The sequence below is a fragment of the Telopea speciosissima genome, chromosome 1 (genome assembly GCF_018873765.1).
Source record: "Telopea speciosissima isolate NSW1024214 ecotype Mountain lineage chromosome 1, Tspe_v1, whole genome shotgun sequence".
Classification (NCBI taxonomy): Eukaryota; Viridiplantae; Streptophyta; class Magnoliopsida; order Proteales; family Proteaceae; genus Telopea; species Telopea speciosissima.
The window spans coordinates 66,016,928-66,040,878 of NC_057916.1; the positions used below are offsets into that span (position 1 = coordinate 66,016,928).

Below are 23,951 nucleotides of genomic sequence, written 5' to 3' on the forward strand. Positions count from 1 at the left end.
ATAGATGTTTTTGCATGGTCTTTTCGGTCCCGATTCCTCCTCTTCCACGGGCACCCTCGCTTGCTCTAACTTTCGATTGGAAAAAAACAGAGCATAGTCTTGCGCGGTCACCTTTTTCAGCTTCCTTAAGTCAGCAAGTGACTCATGAATGCTGCCAGGTTGGACGAGCAACGCGGAGCACAAGAAGCGCAGAGGAGAAGAGAAAAGAATCAGCAAAACATGTTTAAGTATCAGTCTCCTCCACCTGTGCAGACTTGATTTGAGTACACATCATTGCAAATGATCAAATTTGATACATCAACTAACTTAGTGTTACCCATTGCATTACTGTATCTGTTTAATTCAAATACATATGAATCAAGTACAATCAATTAACATGAATAATCTTAGTGCTCTAATGTATATGAATGGTGGGTGCTAAATGGGAGTGATGTACCTAACTTGAGGAAGATAGCAATTAAGGTGCTCTCCAAGACATGTTCCGCCTTCGGATGCGAGCGCAAGGGAGTACATTCTCACTTATCCACTCCAAGAGGCGGAACCGATTGCGTAACGCATGGTTGGGGAAGTTGGTGTGATGTAGATAAGTCACTTACAGCTTATTTTAGTGCAAATATTGGGACTTTGATCCCATGGGTTTATTTTGTAATTGGCCAATTTAATGGGCCTAAAATGTGGGTAGAAAATAGGGAAACAGGATTTACTTGCTTAGTTTAGTTAGAGTTCTATTTGAGTTTGTTTTCTATATTATTTCACTTTAGTCAATTTAGGTTACCTTATTAGTTAAGGATAGGGTTAGGCCTTTCCTTTTTAGTGTCTAAGTCTATTTTTGTGTCTTCTACATAAGTTTGCAAGGGAAGCCAGCATTGTACACGAATTTGATTAATAAAATATTAGCCTTTGTAAAAAATCTTGAGATAGGTTGGGTGAGATGCCCAAGGTGAGCTGAGATAGCCAACCCCTTCCCCAACCCCCTCCATCCATCTCCAATCAAGCTCCATTCAAGTTTCAATTCTGCCCTAGCTGTTCTCTTGAAGAAACATATTCAGTTGCTGGAAATTCTCTGCAAGGTTCAAGATATTTTCAAACAACAAGAAGTCTGAAATTGAATTTCTGCAATTATTCTTCTTCCCTTCTAGAAGGTCACATGCAAGGTGATTTTTGCGAGAATTCTGCCCAGCCAAATCTAACCGTTAGGACCTGCTGAACTTTTGATTGAATCTTCCTCAAACCCTAAGAGAGACTTGATCCAAATTTCATTACCATCAACCCAGCCAATTGTCTGAAATTACCCTTTTACCCCTCAATCCTATTTCTACTAGGATTCCTCAACAACTTCAGATTTAGTCATCTGATTTAACTATAACTTTCAGCATCTCTTCTGTCCCATATAATCCACACTCCTAACTTAACCCTAACATCTAACCCTAGGTCCCATCAAACCCTAACCCTAATTTCACAATTTCACATAATTTGACCTAGCCGATTTTCTCAATCCATAGCAGATCCTGGTTACTGGTTCTAGTTGGTCTCCTACAAATCTAGAATTACATTATGCTGTATGTTCACCATAACATGAGATTGAAAATGCAACACATACACATGAGCATGGAAAATAAAAAAAAATCCCCAATTGATCTTAGCAAAATTTTCTAGGTGGAGTCAGACAACGAGTATCCCCTCTACGAGGATTGGGTTGAGGTGATCCTATCAAGGATCGGCCTAGGAGTAAGCCCGACATTGAGATTGCTAGTCAGATTGGTGGTGATGTCAACAAGTTCATGGTACCTCTTGAGTGTCGAGTTCACCCTCAAACACCTTGTGTCCTCGACCTTTTGAATCTCATCCTAGGCATGGATGATGATGACATCAACTGGTCGCATTCTAGTGGCCACGCTCGTAGATTGTTTCCGTCTGATGGTTGTGGTGATGATGATTATAATGGTGATGATGGGGATAGGGTGGTGGGGGTGATAGATTTGCATCCCTCCACAAGTACGACCAGATGGAGCCGAAGCCATAGTCAGAGCTCATCTGATTGATAGGCAAGAGTCAGTTCAACCATGCCACATAGGATGCTAACCACGGTACACGTGCCTCCACACAAGCAGACTACTCAAGAGGCTCGCGCCGTCGATTCAGACCGGATGAGGATGATTACATGGATGCCAATGTTACAAGCCTAACTGGCGCTCTCTGATTCTGGAGGAAAGTAGTGTACATGGGCAATGGAATCCATCATCCAATGCCACAGAGAGCCCCGGTTCCAACAACATTGGCATGGTGGCTATAGGTAGTATATCTATTCTTCTTCATCACCCTCTGAGTTTGAGGGTTAGTCACACGGTGGGTCATCATTTGTGGACTGTTAGAAATCAGAACTAGCTAACCAGCAGAAGAAAAAGAAGAAGAAGAAGAAGAAGAAGAGAAGAGAAGAGGAAGGAGCACACTGCCGTGAGAAGGAAGCAGCAGCCTGCGATAGAAGATGGATTCTATCGCAGGCCTTGGATTCTATTTATAATAAAGTCAAAGTAAAAAAGGTAAGTTGGTTAGGGGTTTATTAGGAAATTACCCCTAAGCCCTTACCTATTACAACTTAACAAATAAAGACTCAAAACATTGAAAATTACATAGAACCCCAAACACCCAAAATAGCAATGACAAAACTATCCCTAATTCTCAACACTCCCCCTCAAGCTAGAGCATATAGATCTCTCATGCTCAGCTTGTTACAACAGGTGCAAAAATTAGGAGCAAACAAGGATTTGGTGAAGACATCAGCTAGCTGATTCGAAGACGAAACAAAAGGAGTCTCAACTACCTTTTTCAAGACGGCATCACGAACAAAGTGACAATCTACTTCAATATGATTAATCCGCTCATGGTAAACAAGGTTACTAGCTATGTATATAGCTGCCTGGTTATCACAGTACATCTTCATCAGTATAGGCACAGGAAACCCCATCTCAAGTCGAAGAGACCTGAGCCACATCAACTCAGCTGTAGTGTGGGCCATAGCCCGATACTCTGCCTCTGCACTCGACCGCGCAATAGTAGTCTGCTTCTTACTACGCCACGAGACAAGATTACCCCCAACAAAAGTACAATAACTTGTAGTGGAACAACGATCACTTGCCGATCCTGCCCAGTCTGCATCAGAATACGCAACCAAATCCATATGCCGATTAGGACGATAAATCAGCCCTTTACCAGGAGCACCTTTCAAATAACGAAGAATGCGAATGGCAACATCCCAGTGAGCTTTCTGAGGAGTTTGCATAAACTGGCTTAGAACACCAACAGCAAAAGAGATGTTAGGTCTCGTGACAGTAAGATAAATAAACTTTCCAACTAAACTCCTATATTGATGTACATCCTTGAGAGGATCGCCATCATCTACCCCAAACTTTTGATGAGGATCCAAGGGAATATCTACTGGCTTGGATGCAAGCATTCCAGTATCAGATAAAAGATCTAACACATATTTCCTCTGGGAAAGACTAATACCCTTCTTGCTTCTCACAACCTCAATGCCAAGAAAGTAGTGAAGATCACCTAAATCCTTGATCTGAAAATTCTATTGTAAATAAGCTTTTACCTCAACAATGGCTGACACATCATCACCAGAAACAATAATATCATCAACGTATACAACCAGAACCACCAACTTGTCACTACGACGACGAATAAACACAAAATGATCAGAATAACACTGTGAAAAACTGCACAATACAATTGTGGCATTGAACTTCTCAAACCATGCTCTGGGTGATTGTTTGAAGCCATTGATTGCTTTCTGCAGTTTGCATACCTGCATACTAGTCTCCCCCTGAGCAACATACCCAGGAGGTTGCTCCATATACACCTCCTCATGAAGATCATCATAAAAGAAGGCGTTTTTAATATCCAACTGAAACAAGGGCCAACCAAAATTAACTGCCATAGAAATAAGTAGGCGAACAGAATTCAGCCTAGCAACAGGAGAGAATGTCTCAAAGTAGTCCACACCATAAGTCTGTGTATACCCCTTAGCAACCAGACGGGCTTTAAGCCGCTCAACAGAACCATCCAGAAAGTATTTGATTATGTAAACCCAGCGACACTTAACAACTTCCTTACCAGGAGGCAGATCCACCAAACTCCAAGTGTGACGAGATAAGAGAGCATCCATTTCAACATCCATGGCCTTCTTCCAACCAGGAAGACGAAGAGCCTTAGAATGGTTTTTGGGAATACAGTTGGAAGACAAGGACAAGGCAACAGTACGAATAGAAGAGGGTAAGTGAGAAAGGGAGACATACTTATCAATAGAATATAAAGCAGTAGACTTTTGAGTGCAAGAGCGAGTACCTTTACGCAAGGAAATAGGTAAGTCATCAGTTGACGAAGAAGGTGGAGCTTCATTAGACGAAGAAGCTGGCAGAGAAGGTGAAATAAGTGGAGCCGTTGGAACCTCTTCCTGTGGTACTGTCCTGTCACGTCCCTGATAAACCTGCAATGGTGGAGTAGGGAATAGGATAAGAGCAGGGACAGGAGGAGGAGTATCAACATGCCACTCATCCTCAGAGACAGAAGAGGAGGAAGAAAACTAAGAACGACCCTCAAAGAAAGTGACATCAGCATTAACAAAATACCTATGGGTGACAGGGTCATAACACTTGTACCCTTTCTGGGTACAAGAATATCTAAGAAAAACACACTTAGTGGACCAGGGAGATAGTTTGTAAGAATGAGCATGTAGATTGTGAACAAAAGAAATACACCCAACAACATGAGGAGGCAAATGAAAAATGGGCTGACCAGGACAAACAATAGAAAAGGGGGACTTGTCGGCAAGAATAGAAGATGGCATTCGATTAATCAGGTAACAGGCAGTAAGCACCCCTTCACACCAAAATTGTTTTTGAATATGCATATGGAACATGATAGTGCGTGCAACCTCAAGTAAATGTCTATTTTTACGTTCCGCCACCCCATTTTGTTGTGGAGTGTAGGAACAGCTAGTTTGGTGAATCATTCCATGAGAAACACAAAAAGCAGAAATATCATGCTGAACATACTCTAAAGCATTATTAGAACGAAAAATTTTAACAGGTAAACCAAACTAAGTTGTGATTTCATTATAAAAATTTTGGAATACAGATATAAACTCGGAAAGATCCTTCAAGAGGTATAACCAAGTGAGACGAGAATGGTCATCCACAAAAGTGAAAAAATACATGAAACCACTCCGATTCTTATCAAGACAAGGACCCCAAATATCCGAATGGACTAAAGAAAATAAAGACGAACTACGAGCCATAGTACGAGAAGGGAAGGAGGCATGGTGATGTTTTCCAACTCACAGGCTTCACACTCTAACCGAGACACAAACTTAAAAGAAGGAAATAACAACTTTAACCTAACTAAAGACAATTGACCTAAATGACAGTGCCACTGGAACGGAGACACCTCACCAACAAAAGCAGCAGCGGCAGACAAGGCAAGAGCACCATGGTCAAGGTAGTAGAGTCCATCTTTTTCACACCCTCCACCAATCTTCTTCCTCTTGTGAAGACCCTGAAAAACACAATAAGAAGGAAAGAAAATCACAGAATAATGTAAAGCTTTAGTTATTTGACTGACAGAAAGAAGATTCAACGGTAATTGCGGGACATGTAACACAAATGAGGGTGGGTGAGATGGCAAGATTCTAAAACTCGAATCTCAAAACCAACTCGGTTCTGGGAAAACCCGAGTCGAGTTGAGATCTCGTCGGCGAGTTGGTGCACTTTTTTTTTCCGACTCGAAGCCTCATCTCGGTAGGTTTTAGACCTAGTTTGGGTTTGAAACCTGGAATTCAGTCTATTTTAGGTCATTTAAACACAATGGCACTATCAAATTTTGCAAAAACAAAGTCCAAATATGAGTTTCACTTCGGATCATAGGTTGGTAGGCGTCAAGGGCAACGACGTACTAAAACAACCTACTCTACACATAGTTTAATAATAGAAAGCAATCAAAACATTCAATTAATGTAAAACAACTTAAATAAGCATTAGAAATGTTAAAGTGTACAATACATCAATCTTTAAACAAATGTTACATCAAATGTGATATGTTAACGTATTCAAGGTTCTAAAACTCGGATCTCAGAACTTAGGTGGGCATTAAAATGGTAGATGGGCCATTAAAAGGTAGATGGGCATTAAAATGGATCAAACCGAGATATCGACCCGAGATCTCGCCCGGCGAGATATGGACAAGATGCCTCATAAAAATGGTTCAAAACAAGATCTCGAACCGACGAGATCTCACATTTGGGACTCGCCTAAGGTCTCGTATACTTTTTTTCAAAAACCGAGAAACTCGGCGAGATCTCGCGAGTTCTCGAACTATGTGAGATGGTAACATGCCCAGAGACTGGAGTAGAAGAAGCATTTGCAAGAATAACAGGTGAGATGAATGTGTAAGTGAATAAGTGGTAAATAACGATGACTCACCAGTCATATGAGCAGAAGCCCCAGAGTCAATAATCTAGGATGGCGTAGTAGTGGTAAGAAGAGCAGGTGTACCTGCATGAGCTAGAGTTGCAGAAGAAAATGAGGGCCCGGTGGATGTAAGACTGAATGCCTCCAAGTGTTGTAAACGCCGCAATATCTGGGAGAGATCATCACGGTGAGGAGTTGTGGTAGAACCACTACCTGGTAGGGAAACCTGTGGCGGATCACTCTAGGCAGCACCATCACTACCTCCGTCAGACACTGCATGATTGGCAGATTGAGGTGCCCAATCGGGTTTGCCATGCTTGTCCCAACAAAAATCAACCGTGTGACCAATTTTGCCACAGTGAGTACACTTTCGAAATCACCTGACTGACCACCAGTGCCACGACCACTACCACCACCACCACCACCTCGTCCTCCCCCTGAGTTACGTCCACAACCTCGCCCACGACCAGCCACAAAGGCAGAATTCTCCTTGGGAGTAGAGTCGGTTTTTCCAAGAAAAGAGATACACTACAAGCGGGAGAACGTGTCAGCAAGAGTAGGAACAATTTCGCCTGCAATAATATGTCCCTTCACAGATTTCAAATCAGAATCTAGTCCAGCAAGAAATTTAGACAAAAAATTCATTCCGCTGTGCTTTTAATTTGTCAATATTGGTGGTGAGGGGCTGAAAAAAATTTAATTCCTCAACAATACCTTTAAAAGTGCTGTAGTAGTCTTGGAGAGGCTTGTTGGACTGCCGGAGCTGAAAAAGTTTCTCATATAAGTCATAGACTCAATTAATATTTTTCACCTGTGAATAGGTATCCTTAATCCTTCAAATCATCCCACACCCCCTTAGCCGTGGTGTGAAACATCACGTTTGTAGCAATCTCTGGTTCCATGCTGTTCCATAACCAAATCAAAAGAATGGCATTATCTTGCATCCAATCCTCATAATCTTTTGAATCAGATGTAGGTGGATCGGAGGTAAGATACTTGAGCTTCTACTTGGCCATAACATAAACCTTCACAGCTTGAGCCCATAACAAATAATTCGAACTCCCTTTCAGCTTGATAGAAGTAATAGTGACGTTTACATTGTCAGTTTGAGATGTAACCACTGGATTATTTTTATTCTCTCCCATAGCACCAAAAGGGAAAAATAAAGCCAGTCAAATAAAAGTACCACAAGAGAACAGCTAACCAACAAGGGGGCAGCAACCACACACAACAAATCACCAACTGTTGCAGAATTCCAGAGTAATAGGCAGCAGAGAAAAAATAATGAAGGAGGCCTCAACCACACACAAACAAGGCACCAACTGTTGCAGAATTCCAGAGTAATAGGCAGCAGAGAAAAAAATAAAGAAAGAGGGCCAATAGAGTTAGAATCCAGGAACCAAAAAAAAACAGAGCACTTCCGGCTGCAATAGAGGTGATTTTGCAGAACTTACAATCAGCAGGGAGAAAGAGGCTGAAAAGGGATCGAAGCAAGTTCCTGGAGGGGGGAATGAAACCCCAAAAGACCAGCCCAAGCAACCGCTTGGATCAGAAACTGAGGCCAACTATGTGGCTCAAAAATACCCAGAAAACAGAGCATCCGCAGGTGTTAAACAATAGATTCTGCAGCACTCGATCAGCTCACCAGAACAGGAAACAGATCAGGTCGAGTCTTCCTCTAGTCTGGTACAAGCAATCTTCAAAAAATCAGAACCAGAAGAACTGCAAAAATCTCGAAGAATCTTCAATTGTTTCTATTTTCTGAGAATAGAAACATAACGGTATCGATGCAGAAAACTGTAACTTTCCATCCTCCAATGGAAACTTCAATGGATGGTCTGTAAATCACCAATAATTATCACACCTAAACACTCCATTCATGTGTATATGGAGTCTTCAATCCATCAACAAACAAAAGAAGCAGCAATAGGTGGCTGCACACCAGAACACTAAAACTGAGAGAGAGATCAGCAGAAGGAGATGAAAGAAGATCCTTCAGCTGATCAGTATCGCTCTGATGCCATGTTAGAAATCAGAACAAGCTAACCAGCAGAAGAAAAAGAAGAAGAAGAAGAAGAAGAAGAAGAAGAGAAGAGAAGAGGAAGGAGCACACTGCCGTGAGAAGGAAGCAGCAGCCTGCGATAGAAGATGGATTCTATCGCAGGCCTTGGGTTCTATTTATAATAAAGTCAAACTAAAAAAGGTAAGTTGGTTAGGGGTTTATTAGGAAATTACCCCTAAGCCCTTACCTATTACAACTTAACAAATAAAGACTCAAAACCAGGGTCTAAAATACCCCTACGGTTCTGACATAAACCTACTCAACTTCTAAGACTACCAAAGATATATCTGGAAGAGGCCCCCCACAAAGTAGAATACTAAATTAAATGACTAAATCTGTGTACCCCCTATAGACCTAAAATTTAAGCCTTATAATTAGGCTCATTACAAATAAAACCAACTGCTGCTGATATCTCTGGCAGCAACTGGACCATTTTTCTGATTACCATCCCACTACAGCTGCTGATATCACTGCATATAAGAAACATCTGGACAAAACCAGGGTCTATGATTTTTTGGCTGGTTTGAACATAGAGTATGACTAGATTGGTGTTCAGGTATTAGGTCATTCCCCATTTCCCACACTTGAACAATCCTATGCTTTGGTCACTTCTGAAGAGAACCGTCGGGCTGCTATGCTCCACCCTCCTGTTACTAATAGATCAGCCCTCCAGTCTGCTGCTCAGGCTACTCCTGCCCCTGTCGAACATGTTTCTCTTGGTGATTCTACTACAGAGACTGTTACTTGTGAGCATTGTCACAAGCCTTACCACACCAAAGAGAAGTGTTGGAAACTTCACGGGAAGCCAGCTGACTTTGAGGCTAAACGGGTTGCCAAGAAAAAGACAAAAAATAAGGCAAACCACTCTGAATCTATTCCTACAGCCCCGGCTACTGACACTGGCCTATCCCAGGATGATCTACAGGCTTTCCTACGACTGCTAAGGTCTTCCGCTGCTGCTACCTCTACTACATCAGCTCCTGCCACCTCTTCTGCTCCTTCAAGTTCACACTTTACCCGGTCAGGTATTCCATTTGGTGGTCATTGTGCTTCTGTAGCTTCCCATCCTAGGATCATAGATTCTGGGGCTACGGATCACATGACCGGTTCCTCTAGCTTGTTCCATCGGTATTCTCCCACTTCTGGGAAAGACAAAGTCAAAGTAGCTGATGGTTCCCTTTCCTCCATATCTGGAAAAGGAATCATCAACTGCACTTCCTCCCTGACTTTGTCTTCAGTTTTGCATATGCCTAATTTTACTACTAACCTTCTTTCTATTAGTAGTCTTACTCGTGAGTTGTGATCTTAACTGTAAAGTGACTTTTTTTCCTTCTCATTGTGTGTTTTAGGATCTGGCCTCTAGGAAGACGATTGGATTGGGTACAGTGCATGGTGGCTTGTACCTGCTTGATGATGGTCGTCTCACTCCACCCCCGTTACCATCTCCACATTAGAACTCCTTAGTCTCTTCTGAAATTTACCAATGGCACTCTAGATTAGGTCACCCTCCACAAGGAATATTAGCATCTTTATTTCCTACTTTGATCAAATCATGTGATAAGACCCATTTTTTTTGTGAGGCTTGTGTTCTGGCCAAACAGACACGTTCTACTTATTCGGTTTCAAATAAAAGGAGTTCTTCACTTTTTTAGTTAGTGCATTCTGATGATAGGGGGCCCTAGTCATAAAACTTCCCTTTCTGGTCATCATTGGTATGTTTCTTTTATGATTGTCATTCTAGGCATACATGGGTTTATCTTATGCACACTAAGAGTCAAGTTTTTTCCTGTTTTCAACATTTCCATAGAATGGTCCAAACTCAGTTCCAGGCTAATCTCAAGGTTTTGAGAAGTGATAATGGCACCGAGTATAAGGAACACCAATTTCAGAAGTATTTGGCTGATAATGGGATTATTCACCAGACTAGTTGTGTCGATACCCCAGCCCAAAATGGTGTGGCTGAAAGGAAGAACTGAAATTTGTTGGAAGTGACCAGGGTATTGATGTTTTCGCGCCATGTCCCCTCCCAATATTGGAGGGATGCTATCTTTACTGCAACCTATCTCATTAATCGGTTGCCTTCTCGTGTTTTTGACTCTCGCAGTCCGGCTGAACTTTTACGTAGGAATTCCACCTTTGTGGTTCCTCCCAAGGTGTTTGGTTGTGTGTGCTATGCCAGAGACACGAAATCTCATGGTAAACTTGACCCTCGTGGGTTACGGTGTGTTTTTTTGGGTTACTCTCCAATCCAGAAAGGTTATAAGTGTCTTCCCGTCATACTCTGGTCAGTATGGATGTTTTTTACGAACGTCTTTCCTATTATCCATCTCTACATCTTCAGGGGGAGAATTCTGGTTCTAGTGAAGATGTGTTTGTGCTTCCTCCCCTTGAGGATACTCCTACTTTGGAACCTATGGCTGGCTATCCAGCCTACTTTGGAGCCTACTTTGGCTGCTGCCCCTTCTTCCACAGGGATTCCTTTACAAGGGGAGCTTGTAGAAAATAATGATGGTCATGTTCCTAGTCAGGGGGAGTTGACTCCAATCCAGAAGACCATCAGTAAATTTCAGAAGAGAATTGACAACTCGAATGTGATCACCTACCAAAAGTGATACTCCAAAAGAGGGTAGCATCAATCCACTGTGGCACCCATACCTATCCAATTACCGCCTCAGGATCCAGATCCTCGTCCTCCTCCTCCTGGTGAGACTTCTCCTTCCAAACTACCTATTGCTCTTTCCAAAGGTACTAGGACTTGCACCTTACATCCCATTTCTCGCTTTGTTTCTTATAGTTCTCTTTCTCCGTCTTTTCGTGCATTTGTGTCTTCTCTTTCTTCTGTTTCTGTTCCTAAAAATTGGCAGGAAGCTTATGCAGATGGAAAGTGGAAGGCAGCTATGTTGGAAGAAATGAAAGCCTTAAGAAAAAATAATACTTGGGATCTTGTAGATCTTCCTCCAAGGAAAAAAACAGTGGGATGTAAATGGGTGTTTGTGGTCAAACAGAAGGTTGATGGCACTGTGGATCGATACAAGGCACATTTGGTTGCAAGAGGCTTCACTCAGACACATGGGATTGACTACTAGGAGACCTTTGCTCCTGTTGCAAAGTTGAATACTGTTCGGGTTTGGCTATCTTGTACAGTCAATCTTGGATGGGATCTACAACAGCTGGATGTGAAGAATGCCTTCCTAAATGGAGAACTTGGTGAGGTGTACATGGATATTCCACCAGGGTTTTCTTGTGACAGTAATCGAGGTAAAGTGTGCAAGTTGAAGCGAGCACTTTATGGGCTGAAGCAGTCACCTAGAGCTTGGTTTGATCGGTTTCACAAGGCCATAATTTATGTGGGCTATAAACAGAGTAATGCTAATCACACTCTCTTTATAAAGAGGGGCTAGAACAACCATCACTGTTCTTATAGTCTATGTGGATGACATTGTGGTTACTGGCAACAATGGCGATGAGATCAATCGGTTGAAGAAGTTTCTTGGGCAGGAGTTTGAGATTAAAGATCTAGGGAAGCTACAGTACTTTCTAGGGATTGAGGTTGCCAGGTCTTCTAAAGGCATCTTTCTCTCTCAAAGGAAGTATGTCCTAGACTTATTGTCTGAAACTGGTTTGTTAGGATGTCATCCTTCAAATACTCCTATGGAGGCTACTGTTCGTCTCAAAGAAAAGGAGGGTGAACCTGTTGATAAAGGCCGGCACCAAAGACTAGTGGGGAAGCTGATTTATCTCTCACACACACGTCCAGACATTGTTGTTGATGTGAGTATTGTGAGTCAGTTTATGCATGACCCCTATTCTTCTCATATTGAGGTTGTCCTTCAGATTCTTCACTACTTGAAGTCAGCTCCTGGAAAAGGCATTCTTCTATCTCCTCATGGTCACCTACGGATAGAGGCATAGACCGATGCTGACTCGGCTGGTTCTGCTGATCGAAAATCTATCTCTGGGTATTGTTCTTTCGTAAGGGGCAATCTTGTCACTTGGCGTAGCAAGAAACAGCATGTGGTGGCTCGGTCTAGTGCTGAAGCAGAGTTTCGTGCTATGGCACAGGGCATTTGTGAGTTACTTTGGCTGAAAGGCTTGCTACAAGACCTTAGTGTTCCTGTTCATCTTCCTATGATGTTGTACTGTAACAACAAAGCTGCAATCAGCACTGCTCACAATCCAGTACAGCATGATCGCACCAAGCATGTTGAAGTGGACAGACATTTTATCAAGGAAAAGTTGGAAGACGGATTGATTTGTGTTCCCTTTGTGAAGTCTACTGATCAGGTTGCTGATATTTTCACCAAGGGATTGTCTGGAAAATTGTTCCATCCTAATCTAGTCAAGTTGGGCATGATTGACATATTTGCTCCAACTTGAGGGGGAGTGTTAGAACCGTAGGGGTATTTTAGACCCTTTTCTTATTTTTTTTATGTTTCTATTATGTGGGCTTTAGTCCCACATTGCTTATTTGTACTTTTGTTTTCTATTCTCATTGATATAAATAAAGAGCTTGGGATGATTAATCATCCAAGCCTTACTCTAATTCTAAATCTGTTAACAGTTTAGTTTAGTAGTTTATCCAGCAGTTTATTCTTGTTAGGTTGCTTATTTAGTTAATCAGTGTCACTAGATTTAGGAATTACAAGTTAGGCAGGGGATCACCACACCGCCAGTGTGGGATGGAATCCCAATGCCCAACCAATGGTATCACAAGATGTGGCACTGCACGGGTTCGTCAAGAGGGAGGCCACATGTTAGAGAGGAGAGAGAGAGTGATTCCCACATTGCCAGTGTAGGGATCATTTTTTACATAAGAAGTTAAGTATGACTCTTATTTTCCGATTCTACAGAAGAGATTTAACCCCTCATTGATTAAGAGTTGAATTAAAGAAATTTGAGCTGAAGTGTTTGAACGCTTGCTTCCTTCTCTCTCTTTCTCTTTTTTCTTCTCCCCCCAGCAGATCGATCTCTGTCTCTCTCTCCTCCCCCCTCCAACAATTTGATTTCTCCCCTCCTATATTTTCTCCCACTTCTCTCTCTTTCCTCTCTACAGCTGTCTTTCTTCTCTATTTGGAAAGCATCTTTTTCCCTCTATTTCCCCATAGCAGGCTGCTGGAATATCAGAACCAGCAAGATCTTTTTTTTTTTGGGTGAATAAAAATTTCATTACTAAAGAGAAAGAAAAAAAGCAGCCCTCAAATTGGAGGGAGAAAAGCCAAAGACCAACAGCGGAAAGCTCAAACAAGGGAGCCCGCAGCTAAAAGGGAGATAGAGGAAAGACCCCAGGAGACAACAATGAGCCTGTTCCTTGGGGTGTCATTACAAGTAGAGGGAGCAACCGAACGAAGTTTGGTTTTAATTTCAAAAGAGATGGAATCCCAAATCTGATTGAGAGATCTAGATTTGGTGGTCCATTTCCGAAGGTTACGCTCCATCCAAATATGATTGATGACAGCAGAGAAGACCAGCTTTCCAACCACATCACAAAGGGTAGAACCTCCAAAAGTCATATCAACCCAAAGCCATTCTCTGTCAAAAGGAAGAATCCTCCAATTTCTTGGCCAGCATTTAGTAAGGATGCCTTTCCAGATAGAGCAAGAGAAAGGGCAATCAAAGAAGAGATGGTTGGAATCCTCGATACCATTCCAACAAAGACCACAATTAGGGGAAACAAAGATGTGCCGATGCCAAAGAAAAGCTTCCGTAGAGGCACTTGGAGAAAACTCTCTAGACCGTAAAGCAGTGCCTGGGGATGTGATGTTTGAACCAAACAAGTTTCCTCCAAGGAACAAGAGGCTGGCAAGACCGAACAAGATCCCAAGCAGATTTGGAGCTGAAATTAACCAAAGAATTTGGCAGCCAAGTGACACAGTCATCCCTAAGGAGGGGTCTTCTGGGAATAGAGGGCAATAAGTTCCAGATAGTAGTAAGCACAGGGTTTGAGGTACCTGGGGGATCCCAACCATTAGCATTTAAAATATCAGCCACCAGAGCATTTCTAGGCAGCCCAGAGCCGTACATAGTTCTAGGACTGACTTGATGAAGGAGAATTCCCATAGGGTGCCAATGATCCAACCACAGGGAGGTGGAATTCCCATTACCAATGTGGGATTGGATAGATCCAAGAACAAAGGAGCGAGAATCAAAGATTTTGCGCCAGACCCAGGAAGCATCCGAAGTTATGTGAACTGTCCAAATAGAATCCGAACGGAGGAGACCAGAATAGATCCAATCCACCCAGATACTTTTCTTCCTAGACACAATCTTCCAAATCAACTTGATGATGCCAGCCAAGTTCACATCCTTGATCTTTCAGATACCCAAACCTCCTTCCACTAAAGGAAGGCAAACTGAATCCCAACTAGTAGGCCGAAGAAACCTTAAGGCATCAGTTCCTTTCCATAGGAAAGAAGACATGAGGGATTCCAAAGATGTGATAGTGGACTGAGGCAACCCATAAATTCCAGACCAGTAGATGTAGGGAGCTTGCAGCACAGACTTGACGAGCACTAGGCGACGGGTATAAGAGAGAAGCTTGCCTTTCCAAAGTTGAAGGCTTTTCCTAATAAGATCAAGCATGGGAGTGTAGTGATGAGCCGATAATCTGGCCGGGATCAAAGGAAGACCCTAATATTTAACTGTAAGCTGACCAATAGAGAAACCACATTTTTCCTTCAAAGCAGCATTGTCCACATCAGACACCCCAGCCAGGAAAAGAAGGGACTTTGAAGGATTGATCTGGAGCCCCGATAAAGCTTGAAAATGCTGCAAATAGTGCATGATAGATTCAAAGGAGCTAATTGAAGCCTTAGAGAAGATCATGAGGTCATCCGCGAACACCAAGTGAGATAGCTTGAGGGATTTGATTTGGGGATGGGGGAGATGAGCTGTTGATCAGTACATAATTGGATTTCCCGAGAGAGGATTTCCGAAGCTAAAGTGAAAAGGTAAGGGGAGAGAGGGCAGCCTTGAGGCACACCAACAGTAGAAGCAAAATAACCAGCCGGGCTGCCATTAATAAGCACAGAGAAACTGGGAGTAGAGATGCAACAATGAATCCAATGGATGAAGACCGGAGGAAACCCCATCTTGGCCAGGACTTTAGCAATGAAATCCCATCTCAAAGAATCGAAGGCTTTGTGAATATCAATCTTCATAAGAGCAGCTGGGGCATGATTCTTTCTCTTAAAACCTCTGACTATCTCATTACACAAAAGGATATTATCTGAAATGTTCCTACCTGGGATGAAGGCGGACTGTTTATCACTGACAAGGAGATCCACAACAGTCTTGAGTCTGAAAGCAAGGATTTTTGCAATGAACTTGTAAATCAGGTTGCAGAGGGCAATGGGCCTGAAATCTTACATCACAGAAGCTCCCTCTTTCTTTGGAATGAGGCAAAGAAAAGTATGGTTCACCCCTGTAATCTGACTGGGATTAAAGAAAAAACTTCTAATAGCTTTGATGAGATCATCCTTTATGACATCCCAAGCAGCTAAGAAGAACCCCATACTAAAGCCATCTGGCCCAGGAGCCCGGTTCAACATGATGGAGTGGATAGCAGCAATAATTTCTTCCTCCAGAGGAATGGCACTAAAGGTCCGAATGAACTCATTAGGAACGAACTTGTTGAGCAAATTATCAGGAATCTGATCAGCAGCATCCAAAGGGCCAGTAAAAAGGTCCTTAAAATAGTTCACAGCCATGTCTTTGATATCTTTCACATTAGTAACAGGAGAGCCATCGGGAGCAGGCAGTTGTAAAATGGAGTTGAAATTGGATCTAGATTTCATAGAGTGGTGGAAGTAGGCTGAGTTAGAGCATAGTTCGAGAACTCCCGAGATCTCGCCAAGTTTCTCGGTTTTTGAAAAAACCGAGACGATACTGCTTGCAAGTCTCAAAAGTGCAATATCTTGCCGAGATCTCGGATCTCGGTTTTGACCCATTTTTTAACCCACCTACCACTTAAATACCTCACCTAACTCGACAAAACTCGACATATCTCGGCGAGATCTCGGATCTCGGGTCTAGATCTCAGGTTGACCCATGGAAATGACCCATCTACTATGTATTTACCTAACTTGACGGGAAAAAAAAATGCACCAACTCAGCGAGATCTCGACTCAACTCGGTTTTTCCAAGAGCCGAGTTGGTACCAAGACCCGAGTTTTAGTACCTTGAGTTAGAGTCCCCTAGCTCCAGCCACTTGATCCTGGACTTTTGCCTTAAAAAACTTTCCTCTTGGGAGAGAAGTAAAGATAGCTCAAGGGCAGCAGCTTTTTCATCAGCAGCAAGTTGACTGTTGAGATTATCCACTTGGATTTGCAACTCAATGATAGCAAATTAGCAAGTTTATCTTTGCAGTCCTGAACAATCTGGGATATGTTACCAATGGAATTGATATTCCAGGCTTTGAGAGCAGATTTCACATTCCTAAGCTTCCTGGCTAAGGCAAGAAGGGGGGAAGAGAATGCTTGAACAAGCTTGTCCCAAGCATCCTTGACAGTGGTAAGAAAAGTGGGATGAGAAGACCGCATGTCAAAGTATTTAAAAGGTTTAGGACCGAAGGAATTGTAAGGATGGATAGATAAAGATATGGGGCTGTGATCAGATATTCCAGGGGTGTCAAATATGGCATAAGAAGAGGGAAAGGAAGTAAGCCAGTTTTCATTGACAATAACTCGATCAAGCTTACAATCAATACAGGAGATTCCAGCCCTTTTGTTGCTCCAGGAGAAGGTAGGGCCAGTCCAGTGGAGATCATCCATACCCAGGTTTTCAATACAGTCATTAAAAGCAGCCATAGAGTCAAGATCCAAATGGTCACCTCCCTGTTTTTCAAACCCAAAGCTGATCACATTGAAATCTCCACCAATGCCCCAAGGGAAAGGGCCTATAAGACCAGCAATATTACAGAGGTCATCCCATGGAGACAGCCTCTGGACAGGGCAATTGAAGGCATAGACAACAGTGAAAAAGAAGGGGAATTGGTTTAGACAGTCCGAGAAGCATAAGTGGATGAATTGGGCCAATGAGGAAATCAAGGAGATTTTGATTTTTGAGGGACCCCTCATCACCCATATACGGCCATCAGGGTGATGGGAATAATTGGATAAGAAGGACCAACTGGGAGCAATGGAGTTTGAGATCCTGGCAGCATTTGGTTCTTTAACATGAGATTCTAGCAAGCAGCAGAAGGTGGATTGGTGATGGCGGATATGGGCTCTAACAGCAGCGTGTTTACGAGGGGAATTGAGACCCCAAGTGTTCCACACAAGACCAAGATTCATTTGGGCAGGGAGAGAGTTTGCACCATAGTCCCCTGAAGCCGAGACATGACACTTCGAGACGAGGAAGAGCTACGGTGTCGCCGGTTGTAGGAGCAGGGAATTCAAACCAGTAGGAGCCGAGAGAACAGGGGAGGTGCAGGGGTTACTGGTTAGCGGAAGGGATTCGGGTAGGGAGGAAGGAGGTTCCAAACTGGTCACCAAGGAGTCCGTCACCCGATGACCCGACCCAGGAGGGTTAAGACTTAAGAGGGGAGATGGACGAGACAGGAGAGGGGGACCCAGTGGTAGAAGACTTCAGGGATTTTTTTTTCTTTTGAGTTTTGCTTTTTTTGTGGAGGGTATTTTAGGGATTTGGGTCACAAGAGTTAGGGAAAGGGAAGGACAAATGGGGTGTAGGTCCCACCAGAGGGAGAAAAAAGGAGTTAGCATTAAAGGGGGAAGTATCGGGTAGAGGCAAGGAAAAGGGAGTCTCGGGGTCGCTTACAGGAGAGGTGACGAGGTCTCTCGCAGGAGAAGGGGCATCTACCAGAGGGATAACAGGTTGCAAAGGTTGCGAAACCACCAACAATTCTCAAGGAAGAGAAACATCTCCAAAGATGTCAGGGCAAACTTCAGCCAGCGACGGTGTCATGCGCGATTGACTGCGAGGGGCAATAGAATCAAGGATCTTCTCGGGGCAAGGGCCAAACTCCATAGGGTTTTCTTCAGATAAAGCTACAAATCGGTTTTGTCCGACGGGTAAAGCAGGGGAACCCAAGATACTGCCTTGTTGGACCACCGGAACACGACTGCGATGCCGACGGTGAACTCTAGAACGAGTTCTGCCTCTGGCTTGGGGAGAAAACCCCGAGGGAGCTTCAGGGATCCGATGATGGTCTACTATGGCCGCAGGGGCAAGCTCCATTGAGGTGCCAAAGGAAGGAGAACAGAGAGCTGAGTCATGTCCAAATTTCTTGCAGATCAAACACTGGGGAGGCTTCCATTCGAAGTGCACTTCTTGTTTGAACGAGTAGTCATTCCCTTCATTCACAGTGATGAAGGATGGCAAAGGTTCATTGGCTGCAACTTCCATGCAAATACGAGCATATAATAGGCGAAACTTCCGCATTGTTCGCATATCCGAGAATAGAGGCTTTCCCAGCACTAAACCCACTGTACTAAGGCCATCAGTGCACCAGTAATGAAAAGGGAGTCCGGAAGAGAGACCCAGAGAGGGATAGAAGAAAGATCAACTTGGCGGAGCTACAAGTGTCGATGCCACTACCAGAGGAAAATGGGCTTCTTCCTGACTTGCCAGGGGCCTCCATCTAGCACATGATTCTTATCAAGGACATCAGAAAACTTGAAAATGAAGAATCCATTGTCAAGGAGGTAGGTGTCAAGAGTGCCAAGAGTTCTCCATTGCCAAGAAAGAGAAGATTTGACAATGTGGAAAGAAGGTCCTGAACTGAGAAAATAATCGAGTAAGCAAGACTCCCAGATCTTAGCTTCATCGTCGAGAGAGCCAGAGGAGCAGAAGGCTACCTTAGTAGAACCAAACACCGAAGGAGCAACGAAGTGAAGGGGAAGCCCTTCAAACGAGAGGGGAGAACTGTGGGAGGAATTGAAAAGGGAACTTCATTTGGGGTGTTCAGAAGGTAGAACAGAGGCGGGAGGAGAATCAGAAGAGACGGGGGGGAGGAAGAGGACATTCTACCGGCAGGATTTAGGACATCAGGTTACTGGAGAAGAAGGGATACCGGAGAAGAAGGGGGGGAGGAAGGTCCAGGAAATGTTGTTGATTGAAACTTGAACCAGCAAGATCTTTATTTTGGGTGAATAAAAATTTCATTACTAAAAGAAGATAAGCCCTCAAATAGGAGGGAGGAAACAAGAACCAGCAGCAAGAGCTCATATAGGGGAGCCCGCTGGAAAAAGGGAGATAGAGGAAAGGCCCCAGGATACAACAATGAGTCTGTTCCTTGGGGTGTCAATACAAGAAGAGGGAGCAACTAAGCTAAGCTTAGATTTGATTTCGAAGGAAATGGAATCCCAAATCTGATTGGTAGATCTAGATTTGGAGGTCCATTTCCGAAGATTTCGCTCCATCCAAATGTGGTTGATGGCCGCTGAGAAAGCCATCCTCCCAATCACATCGCAAAGAGAAGAACCACCAAAAGTCATATCAATCCAAATCCATTCTCGGTCGAAAGGAAGGATCCTCCTGTTTCTTGGCCAGCATTTGGAAAGGATACCCTTCCAGATAGAGCAGGCAAAGGAGCAGTCAAAGAAAAGATGATTTGCATCTTCGATCCCATTCCAACAATGGCCGCAATTAGGAGAGACCATAATGTGGCGGTGTCTGAGAAAAGCTTGCGTTGGGAGGCAGTTGGAGAAGACTCTCCATATTGTGAAGCTGTGCCGAGGGATGTGGTGCTTGTACCAGACAAGTTTCCTCCAAGGAATAAGCGGGAGGCGAGTTCTAACCATGGTACTAAATCTCGTTTCGTTTCGGTGTTTCGGTCTGACCGAAATTTTGTCAATATGGTATTTTTCTGTGGGTGTAAAATGCCAAAGATGACCGAGATTTCCGAAATTTCCAAAACGAGATGACCAAATTTCCGAAATTTCATCGAAATTTCCAAAATATTGCATTTTTTCATATCGGACTTGCGTTTCGTTTCGGACAGGTCGAGATACTCGAAATATTCGATATCTCAACCGAAATTTTGCGAGTTTTAGTACTATGATTCTAACAAGATCTTATCTCCTGGTTTATCATGAAATAATTCAGATTTGGCCCCGTGGAGCCGCCAATCTGATATTTGATTCCTAAACAAAAATCTAGGATTGGTTGGCTACATCAATTTTCCTTTGTATGCCACTTTCAATAAAATAAAGAGAATCTAAAACCATTATCAATCAGATTGGACGAAAATTATATACTCCCATTTGGTAATTAGACCAATAGCACGAGTACCCATGGAATAAAATGAGGATGATATGATGGTCAAATCCCTAGCTTAAGAGCTATATCTTATAGGTTGCTGGATCAAAGTAACTGACGAAAGCCTGGTTTTTCTATTTTTAAAATTCTAAAAGAAAGAAAAGATTGGCAACAAACCAAAGTCAAACAACATCAAAGATACAGATATTAAATTAGGTCCAACTATGAATAAAGATAAAAATAATAAACAATGCAGAACACCTGAATTAAAAGAATATCTAGTCCTATGAAGAATAAAATAGAATAACCTCCACCAATTTGGCCAAACTTCCATCAGTAATAATGCACGCAATCTCCAATATCCGGTCCACTTCAACATTCAAACCTATAGGGGCCACAAAAGAAAACAAGTGGTGAAATCAATGTTTATCTTATATATTCAGCTATAATAGAACACTATAACTATTAAACATTTAGTTGTCAACATGTTTGCCAGAACATAAACGGCATAGAAAAACACTCACACATCAACCCATCTTTCATTTCAGGAAAAAAATGTTTAAATATTATAAAAAATTTATTATAGGAAAAAGTAAGGCTGCCTGGTAGTGTGGATCCTGCACCCAGACGCAAAAACTCCCGGAATTATCGTCCCACTCCCCGTGAAATAAAAAATCTCATCCATGTTGATGCCCCTGAACGCACTCTCATTGGCCCCCATGTGGTTGTAGAGGCTACACGAGCAGGCAGCAATCTCTTGCCCAATATTATATTAGGGTCCTTTTACGCGTCACTATGCCTAGTGAAGTATACAAAAACAACAACTCAGCCTTATCCCAACTAAATGGGGTCGACTACACAGATCCTTGCCCTTCAATCCGCTCTATTCAACGTCATACTAGAAACAAGACCTAAACTATGCATGTCTTTCCTCACCACTTCTCCTAGGGTAATTTTAGGCCTGCCCCTAGCTCTTTTAGTATCTCAATCTAAATTAAGTCACTCCTCCGAACTAGAGCATCCGAAGGCCTCCGTTGAACATGACGATGCCACCTCAGACGACTTTCTCATAGCTTATCTTGAATTGGGGCTACTCCCAAATCAGCTCTAATATGATCATTCCTTATTTTATCCTTCCTGGTTTTGCCACTCATCCATCTCAACATTCTCATTTCCGCTACACTTAGCGTATCTATATAATGCATCTTAACTGCCCAACACTCTGTGCCATACATCATAGCCGATTTTATGACTGTCCTGTAAAATTTTCCTTTAAGTTTTAAAGGAATCTATTGATCACATAACACTCTGGATGCACCTCTCCACTTCATCCATCCTACTTTAATTCATTGTGAGACATCATCTTCTATATCATCTTCCTTACTGATGATTAATCCTAGATACCAAAAATGATCATTTTGCGGGATCTCCACCTCATCAATTTTCACCCCCTTATTATCTGTTCCGTAGTTGTTACTAAAGTTACACACCATATACTCCATCTTTGTTCTAGCTTATTTTAAAATCTTTTTATTCTAAAGTTGATCTCCATAACTCCAGTGTGATGTTAATTCCAACTTTTGTCTCATCCACCAAAACAATGTCATCAACAAAAAGCATGCACCAAGGAACCTCATCTTGGATGTCTCTGGTTAACTCATCCATGATAAGTGATGTCTCTGGTTAACTCATCCATGATAAGTGCAAACAAATAAGGACTCAAAACTGATCCTTAATGTAACCCAACTGTGATTGGGAATTCACTACATTGATCCTTCACGGTTCTTACACTAGTCACCACACCATCATACATATCTTTAATTATGTCTACATAATTACTTGAAACACTTCTCTTCCCTAGCACATGCTAGATTAAATCTCTAGGCACACTCTGTGATAAGCTTTTTCTAGGTCAATAAAGACTATATGGAGATCCTTTTTTCTCTCTCTAAATCTTTGCATGAGTCTCCTAAGTAAGTAGATAGTTTATGTTGCAGACCTTCTTGCCATAAAACCAAATTGGTTCTCTAAAATAGTGGTCTCTTTTCTCAGGTGTGGTTCAATAACCCTCTCCCATATTTTCATAGTATAACTCATTAGTTTTATGCCTTTATAGTTGTTGCAACCTTAGACATCGCATTTATTTTTGTAAGTCAGGACCACAATGCTTCTCCATTCATCTGGCATTCTCCCAATGCACATAATCTTATTAAACAACTTGGTCAGCCAAAATAAGCCACAAATTCCTAAGCTCTTCCACACTTCTATTAGGATCCCATCTGGGCCTGAAGCCTTGACTATTTCATCTTTCTTATTTCTTCTTTTACTTAAGAAGCTCTAATTTTACGTATATACCTCAAATCCAAGATTGTTTAAATCTAATTTATATTGAGGGAGTTATGTTTGGGTCAAACTTAATTTGATGTGCGTGAAAGCTATTAAAATCTCTCTGAATGAAAATATTTATTTAGACATCAAAACAAATGAATATTTTACCACACTTTTGGTTTTTAGCAATGTTTTACTATATTAAGATGTATGGGATTTATAGATATGAGAAAACCCCCAACATTTAAAAGTTGTAAATTGCACCTATCGCCGAAAATCCAGTTTTTGTTCTTGCATTGGGAGGTTGACATTTTATCCTTTTGGAATTTGATTTTTTAATAATTTTTATTCGATTCAAATAGGGGGTATTTGTTTATTTATGAATAATATCTTAAATAATGAAATAACAAATAAGCATTTTTTAGTGTTCTTGTTTTTGTCATGCACTGTGTTTAGAATGTCAAAAATAGGTTGTACAGAAAAAACCAGAGCAAAAGAAGCATTTATGGGCCTCGAAAGCACCAACTCGAGTTGGCTTTGAAAAAAACCCTGGTTTCGACCTTATCTCAATTTCAGACTGGTCAAAACCGAGTCCTTGAACCTTGATCAAACCTACCAATACGGAATAAGAAGAAATTAAGCAGGATGATTTGGAAAAGAAAAATAAATATGCATATAAAGATACCAGTCTAAATTAACCCCTAGAGCTTCAAACAAAGCACGCCATATATAAATATAAACATAGTAAAGTTACTATTAAGTATTAAGTAACATATGCACATAGCACCATACTATGATAATACTACTCTACTACTAATATATTCATCAAATCAGATGTAGTATGTAACTATTGATAATAGAAACAAATATAATTC

At 42.1% G+C, this 23,951-nt stretch overlaps 1 protein-coding gene across 1 annotated transcript in view; it reads right to left on the reverse strand.

Annotated features, from left to right (window-relative positions):
* The window catches only part of LOC122657102 (oligoribonuclease-like), an 82,691-nt gene that overhangs the window by 51,909 nt on the left and 6,831 nt on the right, over positions 1–23,951 (reverse strand). The window contains exon 3 of the mRNA XM_043851880.1: positions 21,057–21,133. Within this exon, the coding sequence (XP_043707815.1) occupies positions 21,057–21,133 (77 nt within the window). The remainder of the gene's footprint in view (positions 1–21,056; positions 21,134–23,951) is intronic.